The sequence below is a fragment of the Cebus imitator genome, unplaced genomic scaffold, assembly GCF_001604975.1.
Source record: "Cebus imitator isolate Cc_AM_T3 unplaced genomic scaffold, Cebus_imitator-1.0 Scaffold54, whole genome shotgun sequence".
Lineage (NCBI taxonomy): Eukaryota > Metazoa > Chordata > Mammalia > Primates > Cebidae > Cebus > Cebus imitator.
Genome location: NW_016107369.1, coordinates 6660838 through 6685484, shown reverse-complemented (window position 1 = coordinate 6685484; position 24647 = coordinate 6660838). Strand labels below are relative to the sequence as shown.

Genomic DNA, 24647 nt, shown 5'->3' with positions numbered 1-24647 from the left:
GGTCACACTGGGCCAGCGTTGAGCCTTTGGCCACCACACTGACCCCTCCTCAGCTCCCACTCACAGGACCTGAAAGCTCTGAGTTAAGTCTGGATGGCAAGTTTTCCCGAGCCATGTCACATATCCCTCCATCTACTCGATGCCCATTTTACAGATGAGGAGAGAGGCACCCAGAAAGGTACAAGATACGCATAAACAGGAGGAGGTCAGAGCCGGCTTCCTCATCTGATGGGAGTCATGAAGCCTTCCCTGCCTTGTCTCTGCAAGGTCACTGAGGGGTCCCTTTAAGGAAATCATCAGAATCCTAAATGGCCAAAAATGGCAAATTATGGGAAAAGTTGGAGCCCAGCACTTGGGGATGGGGTCACACACACGTGCACACGCACACACACGCAAACACACACCCCCCTCTTCTCACTTTGTGGAAATGGGGCTGCATTACTCCACTCTGCCACTGAGTGGCACCTTTGGGCCATGCACTTGGCTCCAAAGACATTGAACAGCAACAGAAAAACCTGTTTAACCTTAAAAAAAAAAAAAAAAAAAGCAACCCAGTACATCTTACTTTGGATGAAATTTGATGACAGATCAAATGCTCTGACCACACTTTCCACCATGTCGTGGTTCAGCTTGGCTTGTCCTTCTCTTTCTGTCGACTAGACTACCTGTGATTCCTGCAGCTGTGGGAACCAGCACGGGACCTTCTCTCTGACTCACCGGTGGGGGGGAGCTGGCCTGTCCGTTCATAGGGCAAAGGATGTGACACGCAGACCTGGGTCCTGCTGCAAGGCTGCCTTGGGAAGCGTCCTCTGGACCCGGTAGCTGTTGTCCAAGCTTTGGCTCTGGCTGCTGCAGCTCTCAGCAAAAAAGAGCTCATACACGGTTCTCCCACGGTCTGCTCCCTTGCGGACGCGGAGGGATTAAACAGGCAAATAGGGAAGTGCGCAGAAGTCTTCAGCGTATGCCTCTTCAGCACTGTTCCAGATGCGCCCATCTTCACTTTGAAACCCATGTATGGAGCACTTACTATTTACTAAGCCCCATGCTGAACACTGATCTGAACTGGCTCAGTTTCTACATCTGTAATAGGAATGAATAGGAATGGCCGCTTCATTCTCGCACAGATAGTCTTTATGATTCCAGGATCCTGTCTTTCCTTCATTTTGATGCCACCAATTGATCCCAACTAGATTTGACAAAGGGACTCACACTGTCTGTGTGGTAGCATGTATGTAGCACTGGGGTTCTCAGCCAGGAATGAGTTCATCTCCCAGGGGACATTGGGCAATGTTTGGAAACATGTTTAGTTGTTGTAACTTGGGAAGGGGGGGTTGCTACTGGCATCTAGTGGGTAGAGGCCAAGCTTGCTGCTGAACATCCTACATTATACACAACAGCCAAGACTTATCCAGCCCGAAGTAGCAGCAATAGTGCTGAGCTGAGAAACCTTATAAAGGGAGAGAAATCTCTTTCAGATAATGAGAAACACATTGATTTTTTAATATGCAGTTCTTTTCTGTCCTCCACAACAGTGGAACACCTTTGATATTTTCAGCCATCTCCATGGTCTTTGCAGCCTGTGTGGTGGCATCAAGGCAGCTAAGAGATGCAGCAGAATGGGTTTCATGGGCCGTCAGCTCTGGGGCCATCTCTGGCAAGATCCCAGTGCTGAGCCCTCTTGAACTGACTGTGTTTCTGCCCCCTCTTCAGGTTCTGGCTGGCTGTCCAAGATCTCAAGAAACAGCCCCTACAGGATGTGGCCAGGAGGGTAGAAGAAATCTGGCAAGAGTTTCTGGCTCCGGGGGCTCCAAGTGCAATCAACCTGGATTCTCACAGCTATGAGATAACCAGTCAAAACGTCAAAGATGGAGGGAGATACACATTTGAAGATGCTCAGGTTTGCTTATCTACTCAAGTGGTTGTCAGAAGGTGTTCTTTTGTCCACTTCATCACCTGACCTAGTAACTCAAGTCCAAGGCACTGTGGGTAGTCAAAATTTCAGATTTGGTTATTTATAGGTTCATCCATGGAAACCACGCCAGATAGATGCACAGCAAAATCCCAGGATTGTTTTCCTAGATGAGTTATGTTATTATATAGAAACAAAAATGTGCAGCTGTATGCTTTATGTATTCCAGGAAAGGCTCAAAGTGTTTTACAAAATCCAAAGCCTTGTCATAAGTCGGTGGTAGAATCTGGAAACCGTAACACAGCATTAGGAAAGCAGGTGTAGTGAGTTAGCAGGGCCGTGAGTCAGACCCACATCTGTCTACCTCTGAAGCCCGCACTGATAACTACCCCTTTACCCTGCTTCTGCAGTGATCTCCAACTCTGCAGTGAATATTTTTTAAATACATTTTTAAACACATTCCAGGCTCCATGCTATGTGGTAAGATACCACAAAGAACAGGCAAAACCCCTGTTCTCAACAAGGTTACCAGCAAGTGTGGGAGACAGACAAGTAAACGGGCAGCTTCAGCAGTGTGAGAAGTGCCCCAAACGGGTGAGCCCTAGGTTAAAGCAAGCCCGCAGGAGTGACCCCCAACCCTATAGGACACAATTAGGATGCTCACAGATGCTAGTGATGCTGGCTGAAGAAACGGAAACCACCCTAAACAGCAGACTAGACTTTCATGGCTGGGAGGTGCCATTTCTAAAAATAAGCATAGGATTGGTTTCTTATTTCCTGGCCCCTAATTTGTATTTCCTCTCGCCATCCCACACCCAGTGATAGGGCTTAAGATTTTGCTGTTGTCTCCTTGGCCACACTGATTTCTCTCACCTCTCGAGTCCCCAGTAGAGAATTTGGGTAGTTTGACCTCTTGCAGACATTATTATCTGATTGAAGAAATTCAGTGTAGCTGCATCAGCGCAAATAATGGTGTGAGAACACAGTGTCCCTTGTCGTCCGGATTTGCCTTGTCCTTTGCTGAGAGCTTCAAGATGGAAACACCTGCTAACCTTAGCACCATAACTTCTTCTCTCCTCCTGTCACAAATTCCATCAAATGCCTGTGCCAGTCATGAAATCGTGACTCCTTGATCCCCCTTGCAGCTTCAAAGCAGAATGTTTGAGTCATGAGAGCTCTTTGCTGAGATGTTTTTGCTTATGTGTATGTATGCATGCTTTCAAGCACCATATTGACTTGGCCAGAGAGGAGAGTGACAGGGAATTTCCGTGGGGGTTCCCTGCGTGGATGAGCTGAAGCCCAAAGCTGCATTATTCATGAAACACAAGAAGAGGGATACTGGTCAGAACCTTGATGCATCCAGCCTAGTATTACCACTTCAAGCATGACATCAGGAGAGATTTAATTTGTATCATGAAAACTTTTAACCACTTGGAAAAGTGGAAAGAGCAAAACAGCAAATCTTTATAAATCCTCATCCAGCCTCAGAAATCATCAGTATATGTCTGATCTTGTTTTATCTCTAGCCCCACCCACCTACTTTTTCACCTGCCACCAGGCGACTTTAAAACAAATCCAAGATATTGCATCATTTTATCTGCAACACTGAGATATGTATTGCTAAGGAAAATGGATCCCTTTGCTTTAACATTGCCACAATGTCCTTTATCTCCCTCCCCTCCCCACATCCCCTTGCAATTTATTTGATGAAGGAATTAGATCCTTTGTCCTGTAAAGATTTCCAAGCTCTGGATTTTTCTGACTGCAGCCATGTGGTGCTATTTAACATGTTCTTCTATCATCTCTCTTTCCTATGCATTAATTGTTTTAGCTATTCAATCAGATTTAGGTTTGATTTTTATGTACAAAACGACTTCATGGATTGTTGGTACTCTCCTATCAGAAGGCACATGTCTAGCCACCTCTCTTTTTGTCTTTTTTGCAGATATTGATGTCTATTGCTTATATCCATTCATTAATTAGAGGTTACAAAATGATGACATACTAAGTTTATCATTCTTTCTTTACTTAGTAGCTGGAATATTTGATAAAGAGAAACTTCCTTCCACCACTATGGGATTAACTAGCAGTACAGTTCACATGAGAAGAGCAGGATGAATGTTTGATTCTATCCCTTCATTTGCCAGTTTCCAGCATGAGTGGTTTACTGTTATCTTCCTATGGTAAACATTAGGGTCTATTGTTTTGATTTTACTATCTTTGTAAACTCATGGGTTTAAACATATGTGCTATGTTTTAATCCATTTTGCTGATTATTTTTATTAATGCTTAGATTGGACCATGTCTTTAGTTCTTTCTGACATAGCCCTAGTGGTCTTTGATGTCATCCAAATAGCAAGGAAGCTAAGATATTCCAGGCTTTGCCCTTCCCAGAATAAGCCATTTCTCCAAGCATCCCTGATTCTGCTTAGTGGGAAATGGTTTTCAGAGACTAAAATCTAGGCACTTAAGAGTGTTCATTGTTTCTGGTTTGTTTATCATTTCTGCCCTTTTCAGTTGACAGAGCTAGGAAATGTGTTGTTGTTCATAATAAAAATACATCATGAGTTCATACTGATTCTTTTAATTCAAATTCTGACCTGCGAGGGATTTTATTTAACCACTTGTTTCTTACATCTGTGCCTCTTTTCTCTATGCTAAGAATCCTGACGTTCAAGGGCACTGTGGATGATAACATAATTACTCATTTGCTTTATACTACACAGAACAGCCTCTAAACCACAACTCTAAAAGGAGAGCAACAATGTGACTCTTGCCTGGTTCTGCAGTTGCTGCATAGTATTCCACTGCGTGGAGGCACCATAGTTTAATCAGCCAATCCTCTCTTCTTGGACATTTATGTTGTTTCTAATTTCAGAAAGATTTGATGGAAGAAGTGGAGAAGTCAGCCTAATGAAAGTTAGATATTGACAAGAATATCCAATCTCCATTAGTACAGTGCTCTGCCATTTTCCAGGTACTTCTAAGTACATTACATCTCATTTCCACAGCAATCTTGTGAGGTAGACTAGAAATGAGGATGTCTTAAGCATCTCCATCTTCTTCATTATCTGCTAGGATTAGTCTCCATGAGTGGGAATAAAACAATCTTTCTAAGCCAATCCCTATTTTCAGCCCAATTCTCTATCGCTTCTTAAGTGTATTTCCATCATAATATACAAAGTGCTCCTTGCTAGCAGAGTGACCTTGAACAAGTTACTTAAATTCCCTAAGTCTTCCTTCCCTCCTCTGTAGAACAGAGATACAATGGAGCCTATGCATAGGGTGGAATGGGGACCAGGTGAAACGAAGCATGTCAACCGCTAGCAGTGTTTGCCCCACAGTAAGACAGAGTAAATACTACCATCTTATTTTTATAACGTCACTAATATTCTTTTTATGCTTTTATGTTGAATGTATTTGGTGAAAATTTTTAAATAATTTCATGTAATCTTAGCACGCAGAGATAACCCCTCTTTGGGCATATTTTCTTCCTTGATTTATGTGTGTAGCTACATGTAAGGTCTGTACAACAAAACAGCACAGACTGGGTGGCTTAAACTACAGAAATTTATTTATCATGGTTCTTGAGAGTGGGAAATCCAAGATCAAGGTGCCAGCAGATTTGGTTGCTGGTGAGGGCTCTCTTCCTGGCTTGCAGGTGGCTACCTTCTTGCTGTGTCCTTATAGCGGGATATGCACTCTGGTCTCTCTTCCTCTTCTTATGAGAACACTAATGCAATCATAAGCGCCTCTATCATGACTTCATCTAAACCTAATTACCTCCCAAAAGACCCACCTCCAAATACCACCACACTGGGCATCAGGGCTTCCACAATATGAAATTTAGAGAGACACAACATCATTCCACAACAGGGGATTTTACAAATAGGGTGATCCTGTAACCTGCCTTTTACCTAAAACCAGGGGTCAGTTAAAAAACTAAACTTTTTCTAAAAAGAGCCAGACAGTAGACATTGCAGGCTTTGTGAGTCCTATGGTCTATGTCACAACAATTCAATTCTACCATACAAAAGCAGCTACAATGCAGCAACACAGCAATGTAAACAGCATAAATGAGGACCTATGGCTGTGTTTATTTATGAACAGTGAAATCCAGCTTCATATAATTTTTCACAAAATATAATTTTTCCTTTCGTTTTCTTCAGCCATTTGAATCACAGGCCCTGTACTAAATAGTATGTCATGAAAATTATTGAAATGCTTCAAGAAATCCAGAAATCTACAGGATGGAGGATTGGGCATGATGGATATCAGAGAATAGGTTAGAGGAGACTTTGTTTTGACCCAGCCATGGCAGCACAGCAATCTGAATTGTGAATGTTTCTATATCAGGATTGAGTGTTGCAGAGCAGAGGTCAGCAGGTGCCAAAAGACTCACACTGCCTTACCTTCCTGGCCAGCACTGGCTGCCTGCCCCAGCAAGGGAGGTGAAGTTCGGAAGTTCCCAGGTATAAAAAGGAGGTTAAAATCCTTAGCAGACCATGACCAGCCAGGATGGCCTCGCTTGCTGACTGAGATTCTGCTCAGACCACTCTGTCCCTGGATTGTTAGTGCTGAGGGCGTGGTTGTCACACTGAGACCTGGAAAAGTGCCCATCCCTAGAGAAAGGCCAAGACTCTAGGAGTTCCTTCTAGAATTCTACATTTAAGTTCTTCAAACTTTCTCTTCTCAGTTTGCCCATCGGATAAATGGGGATGTTAACATCTCAGCCCTTTGAGTGGCCCATTGGGCTCAGGGACTCTGGGCGGCTTTCTCAGCTGGTCATGATGGTTCTCGTATACCTCTGTGGTGGTCATGTGCTTTAACATTAGTGCTCAGTAGCCTGGGTGAAAGTACAGCCAGATTTATGGATTCACTGGAGGCAGGGACTGGGGGTGGGTGCAGCCTCTCTGCAAGGGTTTTCTTTCTTATTTGACCACATGCATTGTTGGAGCCAAGTTAATTGCCTGTGTTTGCTTCCTGTGGAAATATTTCACAAGACACCCTGTCAGCATGGGCCCAGCATTTGCACTTGTGTTTTGCTGATCCATTTAGCTTTGAAAATTTGGGCCAAGACCAAATCTTCCATAAAGGTCTGTGGGCTGTGACCATAGCCCTCAGCTGTTTGCTGTGTTGTTCCAGTTTCATAGATTTAGCCTTGTGAGGGGAGAAAAAATATGGGCCACGATTACTTTTTTTAAAGGACTCAGTTCTTTATGCTACGGATTGAATTCTCTGTTCCTAACCGTGGGGCCTCGAAGGACCTACCTTGTCACCTACTTGCTATGTGGTCTCAGGCAAAAGCCTTGACCTTCTCTCCCTTAGTTTCCTCATCTGTAAAATGGGGGTGATTTCTTCTCTACAGCCTGCTAAGGATTTTAGAGAAATCAGATGAGCTAATAGCCCTGAAAAATCTTTGAAAAAGTAAAAAGTGCTATATATTTGTAACTGTGAACTCACAAAAATTAATGGCTTTAGAACTCTCTGGGGGGTCTCATAATTCCAAGCTGAATCCAAAAGAAATTCTCTCAAAGTATCTGCCCTTAGATGGGGCAGGGGGGAAATGCCAGAAAAGGATATAAGAACAGAATGTTCTGGTCCTAGAGTGCATCTTAAGGAATTTGAGATTCTCATCCTGAAGACAGTAGCAAAGCGTTGAAGGCTTTCACCTGGAAGTGGGTGAATCCCATGGTGATGGGGAGAGCGGGCTGGAGCCAGGAGAAAGATCTGAATCCTGGGGCATGTCATCTAAAGCTCTGCTGGCAGTTATTGGTGGAGAGAATTAAACCACAGGAAGTATTGAGAACCCACAGCTTCCTTGTAGGACATCTGCCTCTTTCCAAAGCCTCCACAGGCTCTAGAAGCGATAGGAATCAGCTGCCAGCACAGTGGCTGCTTGGCTTCCATTTTAAAAATCTCAGAGTATCCAAGGACATTCCAAGGACGATGGCCCTGGATCCATTCACTCATTTGTCCATCTGCCCATCCATCGACATCATGAGCATCCATTTTCCCATTCAGGTTGGGAGACCTTGACCTGTGGGGCATGAGGTTCTGTGCAGAGGGAAATAACACGGGAAATAGAAGGCCCAGATGGCTAGCCATCAGGCAGAGCTTATCTAAAAGCACATCATTCTTTACAAACAAAACAAACCAGACCTAAGAAAGCATTTCATTGAGATAGGATTGGATTGGAAATCTGTCCTTTAAATGGACCGATAGTGGAGTAGGACGAGCCAGCCCAGCCCCACTGGCTTTGGTCCTTGCAGTTCCCCACCTCACCTTCCTCTTTGCCCCAGCTCCACTGCTTTCCCGGTACCTGCGGTATCTGCTGAGGTGCCCCACCCTGCCCTGTACCTGGAGTGTCTGGGTCTTCCAGACTTCTGGATTTGAAAGTTCTTTCATGGGAGGAGAGATTTGGTCTTCTTTACCCTCTATAGGTTCCGACAGCACAAAGGGAATGCTGAATGCTGACAATTCAGTCCAGAATTGTAACATTCTTAGCTGTGCCTATCATCAAAGAAGTGGGGGACAATTTGTCCCTTAGCTTTCAACTTTGGAGAGCTTTGCCAGACAACTTTGGGGGGTACACCTAGTAGGTAATCAAGAAAGACGAGTTACGTTAAATTTCTACAATATGCCAATTCAGCAAAACTTGGAATACCCACTAAGTGCCAGATGTTCTAGACGCTGTGAATATCCAAAAGCATAGGTGGGCTCCTTTCCTTAAGTAGCCCTCAGCCTGACACACCAAAGCTCTCCTTGGCCATCATGAACTCATGAGAGAATCAAAGAGCATGCTGAAGGCCAGAATGAGGTCTGGGAGATAAAAGAGCTGAGAAAGATACTGTCAAGTCCACACCCACCATGAGCAGATAAGAGGCCGCTAGCAAAAAGTTTATATTATTACCTAAATGTGAATGTTTAAATAAGGAAGGCAAGGTTTCTATTATTTGCTTGGTTTAAAAGCCAAAGTCCAGTGGAGTATGATTTCATGTTTGCCCAGATTACTCAGAAGTAGAAGTCTTCCCAGCTGTTCATCTTTGCTCCAGTGGTGGAGGTGGCGGCATTGCGTGCCAGTATCACAAGACCACGCCAAGTTTCCTGGTATTAATCCTCTATTGGAGGGCATTTCCTGGTAGACTCTCATGCCAGACATATTTTAATAAGGGAGCCTGTGACACTGCTTGCTCTAGGGAAGTTACTCATTTTATCCTGTGGGTGGTTTTATTTTTGGGAGATGAACAGCAGAGGGAGGGATGCATTTTGCAAAGAATAAATCAGTCGTTTGTGATCCAGTTCTGTTTATTACCCGACAGACTAGTAGTTCAAAGATTTCAATTCCAAAATTTCTTGGTTGCTACTTCTGAGCATAGGTTCTTTACACCAAACCCCCAACCTCCTTGAGGAGGAAAAGGAAAACACTTTTCCGCGTTAATATCTGTGATATTTGGTGATGATCTGTGATAACATCAATATGCAAAGACAATATGCAAAGCTGTCTTTGAAGCTACCGTTACCTAAGAATAGGGATTGAACAGCATGAGAATACTGTGCCCTTTGGCCAGTTAAATTAAATATGTTTTAATAAATGGTTTGCAGAGTAAAGGTAAATGATCATTTACTCTCACATCCTCTTATGACCTGGAATGATGCCTTACGTGGAAACAAGTGGTTCCCATGTCTTACCTAAGAGGCTAAGGAAATCCAAAGGGGGGCTTCCCATTTTAAATCCACTTGATGCCAAGATGTTCATCCAAAGACACATCCAGGAGGAGCAACAGCTTCCTACCTTTCACTTACGTGGATGTCCGTATTGCTGCAGTGTCTTTTCTGTTGCTTCTTCTGTGATTATGAAGCAAATACTGACTTGTGATCCACTTCAAGTCCTCACCACTGTGCTGTCCTGCAAGAACCATGCTGAAGAAGAGCCAGTTTTCCCTAGGCTTCTGCTAACCATGCCTAAGGTCTGCGGACCTTTGGTATGGTTAAACATATTCAAGTCTCCTGAAAGGTGAGACTCAAGGATACAGAGTCTTCGGTCAAACATATTCAAGTCTCTTGAAAGGTAAGACTCAAGGATACAGATTTATGACTTCCTAAGAGCCCATCATCCCTCAACGCTTTACCAGCTTGGGACCTTGTTTCCAAGGATGTTTATAGCTTCCTTCAAGTATGGATAGCAAGCTGTGCATGGCCTGCCTGTCAAGACACCTGGGCCATCCCTAGTGTCTTGGCCATTACCATTGCTAACAGCAGTGATCATGAATGGTACCCAAAAGGGAATCATAAGCAGTGGCCACATATCTTACTAGGAGGACTCATGTTCAGGACTCAAGAGGAGGCCCCTAACATTCCTGAAACGACATGGAAGGACTTTGTCTCAGCTAAGCAATGCTGACTCCCCTTGGGACCCAAGTCAAGGTCAATGAAAAGCAGCACATCAACATGAGAAGAGCATGAGTTTTAGGGCCACGTAGCTCTGGGTTCAAATCCTGGATCCATACTTACTTTGGGCAAGCCACTTGACCTGTTAGAGTCTGAGTATCCTCATCTGTAAAATGAGGTTGTTTAAACCTACGCGCTGCTTCAGAGCAAACATCACCAATGACTAAAATAATATAGCTAGACTCTGCTCCCAGATCCTCTTTGCTTTTCCTTTTTCCAGAATCTTCTCCCTCATCCCACAAATCATCCCTTGCAAGGACAGTCACAGCATGCAATTATCATTGCCACTTGACATGTATAATCATTTTTGTGGTGCTTCCACTGCTACTTCCATGTTTAATTGTGTGACTGACAGGACTAGAAAGGTGAGCCCTCTGGCTCCCAGTCCGGTTCCTTCTCCATCACCCCACACAGCAACGCCACATCCTGCCCACACAGCCTCATTTTCCTTCAAAAGACTACATGGGACCCAACAGCTCCCAGAGTCTGGATGTGATTCTAGGCAGCTTAGGTATGGAGGGCGGAGATGAGGCACACACACCTGCAAAAAGAAAAATAGGGTACTTGAAAATCACAAGAAGAGCTCTTGGCTGCTGTGCAGTGCTCCAGCTGAGTGGTTCTCCACTCCAGGAGGACGTTCTGAAGCTGGGAAATGAGATCTGTGCTGTCTTAGGAGCCCACAGCAAAGGGGAGGACATAAGGGTCTTCTTGAGGAGTTAGGCTGTGTGCTTGCAGCCCAGGGCCCCAGTCATTTGTCTGATTACCTTCCCTACTTCTTGAGAGAGTCACCGTGTTTGATCTAAAAAGAAAGGAGATTTCCAAATGAGGACTCTCACAGCAATATATTGATTTCCAGCAGGTGCGGTTTTGAGACAGTTTGTACTGCATGCTCTCTCCAGCTCTCAGTGTGCCTCGGACCCTATTGATTCTAGTTGGCTTCGATTCTGCCTTAGCATCCCGGGCAAGCACAGTTCTCCTGGCCCAAGAAGAGAAAATAAAGGTAGAGTGGCTCATCAGGGTAACATCCCTGCACTACAGCCATCAACCACACCAGGGGTGTGATTCCTCCCACTGCCGAGGACTCTGGCTAAGACACTGGTGTGACTTAGAGCCCTTAGAGCATTCATTTCTCATTGTTTAGAGAACCATCTTCATCCTCCCTGGAGGATGCACCCCAAGGTGGGAGTGCACCCCAAGGTGGGAGTGACGTCTGGTAGTTCTGCTTGTTCATAGTCAACTCAGTCATCTGTTGGAGAGAGAGAGAGAGAGCGAGAGTGAGCAAGAAAGAGAGAAAGAGGAGGGGAGAGAGGAAGGAAGCGGGAAGGGAGGGAAGAAGATAAGGCAAGACAAAGCAAAAGAGAGAGAGAGTGCGCGCTTTTTCTCTAGCCCCTTAGGAATTTATTCTCAGCAGGGGCTTAGCTTGGCTGGTTTTGCCAATGACTCCCTTGCACTTTGCAGATTCTGGATATACGTTTCCCTTAAGACTGGTTGTCTGCAGAATAGGGGAAACAAACCAGCACCCCCATAAATCAGCAGAGGTCACTGCCAAGAGCTTTGTACTCTTGCTGTCCCTGGTAATGATAAACTCATTGCATTTGGGAAATGGCCAAAGACCCTGAGTCCAATCTTAATTCTCATTCCCAGAAAAATCTCAGCTCTCTGTTTACCCACCCCCTGTTTACCGTCTTTGTGTTTCCTAGACAAAGCTGGCAAGGAGGAAAGAACACAGTTCCATAACTAGATCATCAAAGGCGGCCTTTTGTTGCTTGGGGGAGGAATTGTGGGGCAGGAGAGAGTCACAGGTCCCTAGGCTGTGGGAAAGAGAGGTCCAGGCCAGAGGGAGGCTGAGGCCATGGGCTGTGCACGGGGTGTGGGAGATCCACAGAGGTTCTCAGATTCTGTTTTTCTCACCTGCACCTTGAATCTGCTATTATTGCTTTGGTTAGTTTTCCCTTGAAGGATGGCTGAGGTTACAATGGTGGTCAAGGGCTAGCAATGGGATTGGCATGGTAAGACCACCTCACAGGACTCATCCTCCAATAGGCTGTGTCCTTATCCTCTTATCTTTCTCCCCACACCATCCTCACCTTGGTACCTGGCTTTGGAGTTGGCCACATGATATGGAGAAGATGAGAGTGGTGCCCAGGCTGCCCCTCTGACCCACATGACCTCTGCTGCCCTTTCCTCCTTGCCCCTTGATTGTCTTTCTCCTCTGATTGATGAGACTCTCCCTCCCCGCAATTCCCACAGAATTAGGAGACATATTTCTGTCTGTCTACTTAGATCTTTCCACCTTGATGAGAATCTTTCTGGTTGATAGACCACGATTCCCCACTTGTAGCAGGATAGGTCATCCCCAGCCACACGCATTCGTACTCTGTGCCTCTACTTCATCTCTGCAGCCCTTAGCTGAATTGGCTAAATGCATCCTTTTGCAAAGCCTATCTTGCCTAGCTGGATCTAAGCTTTATGACAGTAGGGACTTATTTGTCTTATTCAGGCTGTTATCTCAGTGTCTGACACAGTGCCCTGGCACCTAGTAAATGCTCAATAAATATTTGCTGAATATCATTTTGATTCCATGTTTAGGCATCTGCTTTATCCTGCTCTGTTTTGATGGACAAGTTCTTTCTTTTCATGAACCAGGCTTTTCCTCCCCACAGTGAGTCTACAGGAACTAGCTGGATCAAAGGGGAAATTTGGTGCTGAGCCAGAAGAGCTGGCTAGGAAAGGTTTCCTCACTTCTCATGGGGCAGCAGAGGGGTACTGTGAGATAATGACTGGGGATTTCAATTCCTTTGAGAAGTCAGAACAAGAGGCAGGGAACTGTTGCGTTGGAGAAGGGTCTGGAGAGGGTCCAGGCACTATGATAGGCCTTTCCAGATGACTCGGGAGCCACCTGGCTCTGTCAGCCAGAAAGAAGTAATGCTTGACACAAGGAGACAGTGTGTCATTTTTACTCTCGACTAACATTTGTACCTAAGCTTTAAATGTTAGAACAGTTTGACCGGGTGTGGTGGCTCACGCCTGTAATCCCAGCACTTTGGGAGGCCAAGGCAGGTGAATCACTTGAGGCCAGGGGTTCGAGACCAGCCTGGCCAAGAGGGTGTGAAACAGTGTCTCTACTAAAAAATATATATAAAAAGTAGCCAGGCGCGGCGATGCATGCTTGTAATCCCAGCTACTTGGAGGCTGAGGCAGGAGGATTTCTTGAACTCATGAGGCAGAGATTGCAGTGAGCTGAAATCACACCACTGCATTCCAGCCTGGGGAACAGTGTAAAGATTCCATAAAAAAAAAGTTAGAACAATTTAAAGAGACAACAAATTAAAGCAAAGACCAAGGATACCCCTCAGCCCGGGCTCCAAGACCATTAGGGATGGATGAGCCAAGATACTCATGTTACTCTGAACTGAGTGTAATCCTCACTCTCCTTCTATGCAGAGAGCAGGAGTTTGATGCAATCATAAACCCAAACAAGTATGTAGCCAGTAAACTTGCTGAACATTAAATTCAAACAGACATTTCAGTGAACATGTATATTTGACTAACATCTGATCCTGTGCTAGACACTATGCATCTATAAAAGATAAACACATTGTTCCTCAGGGCACTTAAACAAGAGTGGGCTGGATTTTTGTCTGAAATTTTCAGAAAAATACTTAGTGAAGTATGTTCCCACTAAGTTTGTTAAATCAGAACACGTCTGGACTATCCAAGTAGTCTCAGAACCAGGCCACTATTTGAGGTCAGGCATGGTGGCTCACACCTATAATCCCAGCACTTTGGAAGGCTAAGGCAAGTGAATCACTTGAGGCCAGGAGTTCGAGACCAGCCTGGCCAACAAGGCAAAACGTCGTCTCTACTAACAATATAAAAATTAGCGGGGTGTGACGGTGTGTGCCTGTAATCCCAGCTACTCAGGAGGCTGAGACATGAGAATCACTTGAACCTAGGAGGCAGAGGTTGCAGTGAACTGAGATTGCACCACCGCACTGCAGCCTGAGTGACAGAGTGAGACTTTGTCTCACAAGAAAAAAAAAAAGAACCAAGCCACTACTTAATTTCATTTGAGTCCTTCCAGTGGGTTTATTCAATTTGTAAAAAACACAAATTGAAGGTTTGTGGCAACCCTGCGTCAAGCAAATCTATCAGCACCATTTTTCCAATAGCATGTGCTCATTCTTTGTCTATGTCACAATTTGATAATTCTTGTAACATCAAGCTTTTTTTACTATTATTATATTTTTATGATTGTCTATGATTGGTGATCTTCAACATTACTATTTTAATTGCCCTGGGGGTGCCCACCTGCACCTGTATGAGACAATGAGCTTCATCGATACATGTTGTGTGTGTTTGTTTTCTGACTGCTCTACCAACCAGCCATTCGCCCATCTCTTTCCCACTCGTTGGGTCTCTCTATTCCCTGAAATGACAACAATATTGAAAGAAACAGGGATGAACAATATTGAAATTGGGCTGATTAATAACTCTGCAATGGTCTCTAAGTGTTCAAGTAGGAGAAATGTCTCTAACTTTAAATTAAAAACCAGAAATGATTACACTTAGTGAGGAAGGCAGTTGAAAGCCAAGATAGGGTGAAAGCAAGTCCCTTTGTGCCAAACAGCCAAGTTATGAATGCAAAGAAAAGGTTATTGAAGATTAAACATGCTACTCCAGTGAACACACAAATGATAAGAAAGCAAACAACCTTATTGCTGACGTGGAGACAGTTTTAGTGGTCTGAATAGAAGATCAAATCAGCTGCAACATTTTCTTAAGCCAAAGCCTAATCCAGAGCAAGGACCTATCTCACTTCAATTCTGTGAAGGCTGAAAGAGGTGAGGAAGCTGCAGAAGAAAAGTTTGAAGCTAGCAGAGGTTGGTTCATGTGGTTTACAAAAAGAAGCCAAGTCCGTAACATAAAAGTGCAAAGTGAAACAGCAAGTGCTGATATAGAAGCTGCAGCAAGTTATCCAGAAGATCTAGCTAAGATCAATGATGAAGGTAGCTATGCTAAACAACAGATTTGCAGTGTAGATTAAACAGCCTTATATTGGGAGAAGATAAATCTAGGGTTTTCATAGCTAGAGAAGAGAAGTCAATGCCTGGCTAAAAAGGTTCGAAGGACCAGCCGACTCTCCTGCTAGGGACTAATGCAGCTGGTGACTATAAGTTGAAGCCAATACTCATTTATTATTCTGAAAATCCTAGAGCCTTTAAGAATGATGCTAAATCTTTTCTGCCTGTGTTCTATACATGGAACAACAAAGTCTGGATGGCAGCACATCTGTTTGCAGCATGGTTTACTGAATACTTTAAGGTCACTGTTGAGACCTACTGCTGAGGAAAAAAATATTTCTTTCCAAATAATCACTGTTCATTGACAGTGCACCAAGCCATGCAAGAGCTCTGATGGAGAAGTACAGGGAGATTAATGTTTTCATGACTGCTAACAGAACAACCATTCTGTAGCCTATGGATCAAGAAGTAATTTCAACTTTTTAAGTCTTATTATTTAAGAAATACATATCATAAAGCTATAGCTGTCACAGAGAGTGATTCCTCTAATGCATTTAGGCAAAGTAAATCATAGCCCTTCTAGAAACAATTCACCATTCTGGATGCCATTAAGAACATTTGTGTTTCATGGAAAGAAGTAAAAATATTGACATTCATGGGAGTTGGGAAGAAGTTGATTCCAGCCTTCATGGATGACTTTGAGAAGTTCAAGATCCCAGTGAAGAAAGTAACTGCAGATGTGGTTGAAATAGCAAGAGAACTAGAATTAGAAATAGAGCCTGAGGATGTGACTGAATTGCTACAACCTCAGGATCAAACTTTAATGAATGAAACGTTGCTTCCTATGGAAGAGTAAAGAAAGTGGTTTCTTGAGATGGAATCTACTCCTAATGTAGATGCTGCGAACATTGTTGAGATGACAACAAAGAATTTAGAATATTACATCAACTTAGTTGATAAAGCAGCAGCAGGATTTGACGGACTGCAATTTTGAAAGAAGTTCTTATGTGGGTAAAATGCTATCAAATAGCATCACGTGCTACAGACAAATCTTTTGTGAAAGAGTCAATTGATGTAACAAACTTCATTGTCTTATTTTAAGAAATTGCCACAGTCACCCCAGCCTTCAGCAGTCACCACCCTAATCAGTCAGCATCCAACAACATCAAGACAAGACCCTCCCCCAGCAAAATTATTATGACTTGCCAAAGGCTCAGTTGGTCTTTAGCATTTTAACAATAAACTATTTTTTCATTAAGGTACATACCTTGGTTTTTTAGACATAATGTTATTACATACATCATGACTCCATATAGTGTAATCATAACTTTTATGTGTACTGGGAAATCAAGTATTTCTTATGAATTGCTTTATTGTGATGGTCTGGTGGTACCAAACCCACAATATCTCCAAGGTCTCCCTACATAAGTGAAGACATGTGATATTTGTCTTTCTGTACCTGACTTATTTCACTTAACATCATATTCTCCAGGTTTATTCATGTTGTCACAAATGACAGGATTTCCTTCTTTGCTAAGGCCAAATAGTATTCTATTACGCCTATATACCTCATTGCCTTTATCCATTTGCCTGTTCATTGATGGACGTATAGGTTGACTCCATATCTTGTCTACTGTGCTCTCCCTTTCTTTTGTGCTGGGTAAGGAGTGAGTCTTGGTGAATCCTTATCATTGCTCTGGCTTTTTCTGGCCAGGCATCTCTAAAATATGTCCCCCAGCTGATGGGAAGTCTCTGCCTCCTCCTTCCATGCCCTCCCTGGAAAGAGCACCCAAGGAAGAGGCCTTTAATGACCAGTCCTGCCTCTCAGCTGAGCACTCTCTTCTTCCCTGACCAGCTCTCCATTCCCCCCACCACTAGGGCTCTTGTCTGGCTTCATGGGAAGAACAATGAGCATACATGGGGGAAGATGCTTCCTCCACCAGGCCAGCCACTAACTAATGAGCCTACCCTCCCTAATGAAGGCCAGCCTCCCCCCTAACACATTCTCTCTTGGAACAGCCAAGCTTTCCTATGCAGCTGAGCTGAATTCCACTTCAATGGATAAATAAATAATCTTTTGTCCACTGACAAGACCTCTTTTCTAATGGACCAGGATTTTCCTGCCCTTGGTGAGGACAGATCTGTTTGGAAGGGACCATAAGACTCTAGGAACTGGCTGGAAATCAGGGGTGAAATTATTTTCCAAGGCCAGAATGTATAATAAATGCCCCTAGGGGCTGAGGAGAAGAGATGGCACCTTGCTGCAGTACCTGCCCCCCTTGGGTGTTAGTTACATGTCCTATGATGTGGTTGCCAAGAACTCCTTCCAGAACGAGGTGGTGGCCCTGAAGTACACAAAGTGATCCAACTGCATTATTGCCTGTTTGTTTTTTTGTTGTTGTTGTTATACTTTAAGTTCTGGGGTACATGTGCAGAACGTGCAGGTTTGTTACATAGGTATACACATGCCATGATGGTTTGCTGCATCCATTACCCCATCATCTACATTAGATATTTCTTTTTTTTTTTTTTTCTCCCTTTTCCAATTTATTTTAAAGTTTTAAAATTACAAAGACAGCAAAATTTTCCCGGCACAAGTAACACTTATTTAAAAAAGGGGGAGGAGGGACGCGCAAGCGTGCGACTTTTCTATTTCATTAAAAATAAGAGACAACTGTACAGGTTTTTTTCTCCCAGCTCCCGGTGTGAAACTAAGTACTAGTCCTAGATATGTATATATACACATACACACACATGCACACAGATCTAGCTCTGTAAAACTACTTAGCAAATCCCAAATCGACTGCAGTATGCGTTACTGTCCACTGCCCGCCCACTACCCCTCCCCCACCTACAACTACTTATAATAAAAGACTCAAATAAAAAGAGGTCGGGAGGTTTTAAGTGGCCGCAGCCCCACCAAACCAAGCAAAGCCACCTCTTGTACAGGAGGAGCAAAAACCCAGAGGAAAAGAAAAAGACGTCTTCCTAGGACACAATCCATCGATTGTGTGGAAAAATCCAAGTTTCAACAGGGCACACTGAGGCACTTGGCTGACGGACTCCCCCCTAAAGTTTTCACTCAGGTTTAACAAGAGAATTTGCTGAAGCCACGAAGATCCCCCAATGGCTACATCCTAGCTGACTGGGAGAAGCTATGGCTTCTCCCATCCAGCTGTCACTTGGACCCCACTCCCCTTCCCTAAGACAACAGGGAGGCCGAAAGGGCAAACTGACAGAAACCAGAAGGAAACTGGGTTTGGATCCCCTACTGCTCACCACTGGATTGTCAGCGGGGGGCGGGGGGCGGTTTTTTTCCACCTTCATCCTTTGCCGGCAGGCTGCTGCCTACCGCCTCTCTCCTCCGGGCCAAAGGTTCTGAAACTCCCACAACCGGTGCCCAACTCAAAGAGAGTTCACTCACTCTAAAGATACTCCTGCTAACCTCACAATTCCTGGGCTCCCTCTCATCTAGCCAGAAACTGCCTTGTGTCTTTTCCCCACCCACATCTACCTTCACGGCAAACAAACTGACAAAACAAAACACACAAGCCCCCCCACCCCCCAGCAAATCCCTAACCCCATTAAGTAGGTTAATAACAAAACAAAATATAAGTACATTCTCATCATTACAGAGATTGGTGGTTGCTGTCCTTGCACAACTGGTTAAGGAAAAATGAATTACTCTGTAATTTCTGAAGAATCCAAATTCTGTCTCTTATAAAGTCAGAATAGAAGGGGGCAAAAAGTAGTGGTGAGCATCAAGAGAGAAAAAAGGAGAAAAGTATTTACAGAAAATAGACAAGAGGGAGTGTCCGCAAGAAAAGGCTTCATTGTCACTTCTTTTTGCCGGCCCTCTTGGCACTGGATTTTGCTTTGGGCTTCACTGATTTGGCCTTCTTGGGTTTGGATGCCTTGACCGGCTTGGCTTTGACAGTCTTAGGTTTTTTGGCTTTCTTGGGCGTGGCAGCTAGCTTCTTCTTGGCCTTCTTGACTGGGGTGGCTTTGGGTTTCTTGCTTGGGGCTTTGGAGGCAGCCTTCTTGGGTTTAGATGCCTTCTTTGGCGTGGCTACCTTCTTGACTTCCTTCTTGGTCTTCTTGAAGGCCACTGACTTCTTGGGCTCGTCGCTCTTGGCTAGCCAGAAGGACCCGGAGGCCCCCACCCCTTTGGTCTGCTTGAGGACACCGGTGGTGACCAGGCGCTTGATGGACAACTTGATCTGCGAGTCAGCGTTCTCACCCACCTTGTAGTGGCTCTTGATATACTTCTGGATGGACTGGCGTGAGGAGCCAGCGCGGTTCTTCTCGGCCTGGATGGCAGCCACGATCATGTCTGAATACTTGGGGTGGTCTGTGGACTTCTTGGAGGCCTTGGCCCGCTTGGGCTTGGCCGCAGGGGCAGACGTGGAATTCTCGGTCATGGTGGCCTGCCTGGTCCGGCTGTTGAAGGCGCCTTCCAACGGGCCAGCCCTCGTCGGAGGCTGAGCAAAGCCTGCCTCGGGATCTGCTCTCGAGCCCCTGAATACCCGGCCAGTCCGGAGTGCGGGTCCAGGGGATGCAAGCGAGGAGTCGCTGCTTCTACTCCCCGGGTCGGGTGTCGGGAGAGCTCGCCGAGCTGGCTCTGCGAGGCCCAGCCCCGCCGGTCTGTCGCTTGGTCTCGGCACCGGGATCTGCCTGTGCCTCTGCCTCCGCCTCCTCTGCCTCCCTTTTCCCAGCTCCGCGTCTCGATATTTCTTCTAATGCTATCCCTCTCCTAGCTTCCAACCTGCTGCTCTCCCTCCCCTAGCCCCCTAACCCTGACAGGCCCCAGTGTGTGATGTTCCCCTCCTTCTGTCCATGTGTTCTCATTGGTAACACCCACTTATGAGTGAGAACATGTGGTGTTTGGTTTTCTGTTCTTGTGTCAGTTTGCTGAGAATAATGGTTTCCAGCCTTATCCATTTCCCTGCAAAGGACATGAACTCATCCTTTTTTATGGCTGCATGGTATTCCATGGCATATATGTGCCACATTTTCTTTATCCAATCTATCATTCATAGGCATTTGAGTTGGTTCCAAGTCTTTGCTATTGTGAACATTGCCACAATAAACATAGGTGTGCATGTGTCTTTATAATAGAATGGTTTATAATCCTTTGGGTATATACCCAGTAATGGGATTGCTGGGTCAAATGGTATTTCTATTTCCAGATCCTTGAGGAATCGCCACACTGTCTTCCACAGTGGTTGAACTAATTTACACTCCCACCAACAGTGCAAAAGTGTTCCCATTTCTCCACATCCTCTCCAGTATCTGTTGTCTCCTGATTTTTTTAATGATCACCATTCTAACTGGTGTGAGATAGTATCTCAATGTGGTTTTGATTTGCATTTCTCTAATGACTAGTGATGATGAGCTTTTTTTCATACGTTTGTTGGCTGCATAAATGTCTTCTTTTGAGAAATGCCTGTTCCTATCCTTTGCCTACTTTTTGATGGGTTTTTTTTTCTTGTAAATTTGTTTAAGTTCTTTGCAGATTCTATATATTAGCCCTTTGTCAGATGGATAGATTACAAAAATTTTTTCCCATTCTATTGATTGCTGATTCATGCTAATGATAGTTTCTTTTGCTATGCACACGCTCTTAAGTTTAATTAGATTCCATTTGTCTATTTTGGCTTTTGTTGCCATTGCTTTTGGTGTTTTAGTCATGAAGCCCTTGTCCATGCCTATGTACTGAATGGTATTGCCTAGGTTTTCTTCTAGGGTTTTTATGGTGTTAGGTCTTATGTTTAAATCTTTAATCCATCTGGAGTTAATTTTTGTATAAGGCGTAAGGAAGAGATCCAGTTTCAGCTTCCTGCGTATGGCTAGCCAGTTTTCTCAACACCATTTATTAAATAGGGAATCCTTTCCCCACTGCTTGTTTTTGTCAGGTTTGTCAAAGATCACATGGTTGTAGATGTGTGGCATTATTTCTGAGGCCTCTGTTCTGTTCCATAGGTCTGTCTCTGTTTTGGTACCGGTACCATGCTGTTTTGATTACTATAGCCTTGTAGCATAGTTTGAAGTCAGGTAGTGTGATGCCTCCAGCTTTGTTCTTTTTACTTAGAATTGACTTGGCTATGCAGGCTCTCTTTTGGTTCCGTATGAAGTTTAAGGTGGTTTTTTACAATTCTGTGAAGAAAGTCAATGGCAGCTTGATGGGGATAGCATTGAAACTATAAATTACTTTGGGTAGTATGGCCATTTTCATGATATTGATTCTTCCTAACTATAAGCATGGAGTGTTTTTCCATCTGTTTGTTTCCTCTATTATTTCCTTGAGAAGTAGTTTGTAGTTATCCTTGAAGAGGTCCTTCACATCCCTTGTTAGAAAATCCCTGGGTATTTTATTCTCTTTGTAGTAATTGTCAATGGGAGTTCACTCATGATTTGGCTCTCTGTTTGTCTGTTATTGGTGTATTGGAATGCTTGTGATTCTTGCGCATTTATTTTGTATCCTGAGACTTTTCCGAAGTTGCTTATCAGCTTAAGGAGATTTTGGGCCGAGACGATGGGGTCTTCTAAATATACAATCATGTGGTCTGCAAATAGACACAATTTGACCTCCTCTTTTCCTAATGGAATACCCTTTAGTTCTTTTTCTTGCCTGATTGCCCTAGCCAGAACTTCCAATACTATGTTGAATAAGAGAAGTGAGAGAGAGCATCTTTGTCTTGTGCCAGTTTTCAAAAGGAATGCTTCCAGTGTTTGCCCATTCAGTATGATATTGGCTGTGGGTTTGTCATAAATAACTCTTATTATTTTGAGATATGTTCCATCAATACCTAGTTTGAGAGTTTTTAGCATAAAGGGGTGTTGAATTTTTGTCAAAGGCCTTCTCTGCATCTATTGAGATAATCATGTGGTTTTTGTCTTTGGTTCTGTTTATGTGATGGATTACGTTTATAGATTTGCGTATGCCAAACCAGCCTTGCATCCCAGAAATGAAGCTGACTTGATCATGATGGATAAGCTTTTTGATGTGCTGTTGGATTCGGCTTGCCAGTATTTTATTGAAGATTTTCGCATCAATGTTCATCATGGATATTGGCCTGAAATTTTCTTTCTTAGTTGTGTCTCTGCCAGGCTTTTGGTATCAGGATGATGTTGGTCTCATAAAATGAGTTAGGGAGGATTCCCTCTTTTTGTATTCTTTGGAATAGTTTCAGAAGGAATGGTATCAGCTTCTCTTTGTACCTCTGGTAGAATTTGGCTGTGAACCCGTCTGGTCCTGGACCTTTTTTTGGTTGGTAGGCTATTAATTGCTGCCTCTATTTCAGACCTTGCTGTTGGTCTATTCAGGGATTCGGCTTCTTCCTGGTTTAGTCTTGGGAGGATATAAGTGTTCAGGAATGTATTGATTTCTTCTAGATTTAGTGGTTTATTGGCATAGAGGTGTTTGTAGTAATCTCTGACAGTAGTTTGGGATTGGTGGTGATATTGCCTTTATCATTTTTTATTGCATCTATTTGATTCTTCTCTCTTTTCTCCTTTATTAGTCTGGTTAGTGGTCTATCTATTTTGTTGATCTTTTCAAAAAAAAAAAACCAGCTCCTGGATTTACTGATTTTTCGAAGGACTTTTTGTGTCTTTATCTTCTTCAGTTCTGCTCTGATCTTAGTTATTTCTTGTCTTCTGCTAGGTTTTGAATTTGTCTGATCTTGCTCCTCTGGTTCTTTTAGTTGTGATGTTAGGATGTCAATTTTAAATCTTTCCTCAATTCTCTTGTGGGCATTTAGTGCCATAAATTCTCCTCTACACACTGCTTTAAATGTGCCCCAGAGATTCTGGTACGTTGTGTCTTTGTTCTCGTTGGTTTTGAAGAGCATCTTTACTTCTGCCTTCATTTCATTATTTATCCAGCAGTCATTCAGGAGCAGGTTGTTCAGTTTCCATGAAGTTGTGTGGTTTTGAGTGAGTTTCTTAATCCTGAGTTCTAATTTGATCGCACTGTGGTCTGAGAGACTGTTATGATTTTCATTCTTTTTGCATTTGCTGAGGAGTGTTTTACTTCCAATTATGTGGTCAATTTTAGAATAAGTGTGATGTGGTGCTGAGAAGAATGTATATTCTATGGACTTGGGGTGGAGAGTTCTGTAGATGTCTATTAGGTCCACTTGGTACAGAGCTGAGTTTAGGTCCTGGATATCCTTGTTAATTTTCTGTCTCGTTGATCTGTCCAGTATTGACAGTGGGGTTAAAGTCTCCCACTATTATTGTGTGGGAGTCTAAGTCCTTTGTACATCATTAAGAACTGGCTTTATGTATCTGGGTGCTCCTGTACTGGGTGCATATATATTTAGGATAGTTAGCTCTTTTTGTTGCATTGATCTCTTTACCATTATGTAATGCTCTTCTTTGTCTCTCTCTTTTTTTTTTAATTGCATTTTAGGTTTTGGGGTACATGTGAAGAACATGTAAGATTGTTGCAAAGGTACACTCATGGCTGTGTGGTTTGCTGCCTTCCTCCCCATCACCTATATCTGGCATTTGTCCCCATGTTATCCCTCCCCAACACCCCACACCCCACTGTCCTCCCCTATTTCCCCCACACAGACCCCAGTGTGTGATGCTCCCCTCCCTGTGTCCATGCATTCTCATTATTCAACACCTGCATGTGACTGAGAACATGTGGTGTTTGATTTTCTGTTCTTGTGTCAGTTTGCTGAGAATGATGGTTTCCAGGTTCATCTATGTTCCTACAAAGGACACGAACTCATCGTTTTTGATGGCTGCATAGTATTCCATGGTGTATATGTGCCACATTTTCCCTGTCCAGTCTATCGTCAATGGGCATTTGGGTTGGTTCCAAGTCTTTGCTATTGTAAACAGTGCCACAGTGAACATTTGTGTGCATGTGTCCTTATAATAGAACAATTTATAATCCTTTGGCTATATACCCAGTAATGGGATTGCTGGGTCAAATGGAATTTCTATTTCTAGGTCCTTGAGGAATCACCACACTGTCTCCCACAATGGTTGAACTAATTTACACTCCCGCCAACAGTGTAAAAGTGTTCCTATTTCTCCACATTCTCTCCAGCATCTTTTGTCTCCATGTTTTTTAACGATCACCATTCTAACTGGCGTGAGATGGTACCACAACATAGTTATGATTTGCATTTCTCTAATGACCAGTAATAATAAGCATTTTTTCATACGTTTGTTGGCCTTATGTATGTCTTCTTTTGTAAAGTGTCTGTTTATATCCTTCGCCCACTTTTGAATGGGCTTGTTTT

General features: G+C 43.7%; 2 protein-coding genes and 1 long non-coding RNA gene across 13 annotated transcripts in view; 1 reads left to right on the top strand and 2 right to left on the bottom strand.

The window, feature by feature from the left end:
- The window catches only part of RGS6 (regulator of G protein signaling 6), a 640379-nt gene that overhangs the window by 575221 nt on the left and 40511 nt on the right, over nt 1-24647 (top strand). For all 11 annotated transcript variants that reach the window (XM_037738572.1, XM_037738569.1, XM_017528742.2 and 8 more), the window contains one exon: nt 1711-1897. In XM_037738572.1, the coding sequence (XP_037594500.1) occupies nt 1711-1897 (187 nt within the window). The remainder of the gene's footprint in view (nt 1-1710; nt 1898-24647) is intronic.
- The window catches only part of LOC119471264, a 32157-nt gene continuing 18081 nt past the window's right edge, over nt 10572-24647 (bottom strand). Inside the window, exon 2 of the long non-coding RNA XR_005200304.1 lies at nt 10572-10901. This is a non-coding gene — a long non-coding RNA (uncharacterized LOC119471264). The remainder of the gene's footprint in view (nt 10902-24647) is intronic.
- On the bottom strand, nt 17903-20104 carry LOC108304507 (histone H1.0-like). The gene has a single exon (XM_017528744.1). The coding sequence runs from the start codon at nt 19803-19805 to the stop codon at nt 19221-19223; it is 585 nt and encodes a 194-aa protein (XP_017384233.1). The 5' UTR covers nt 19806-20104; the 3' UTR covers nt 17903-19220.

Excerpts from the sequence above, each read along its gene's own strand:
- LOC108304507 (XM_017528744.1), bottom strand. The coding sequence starts at position 19,805 with ATGACCGAGAATTCCACGTCTGCCCCTGCGGCCAAGCCCAAGCGGGCC.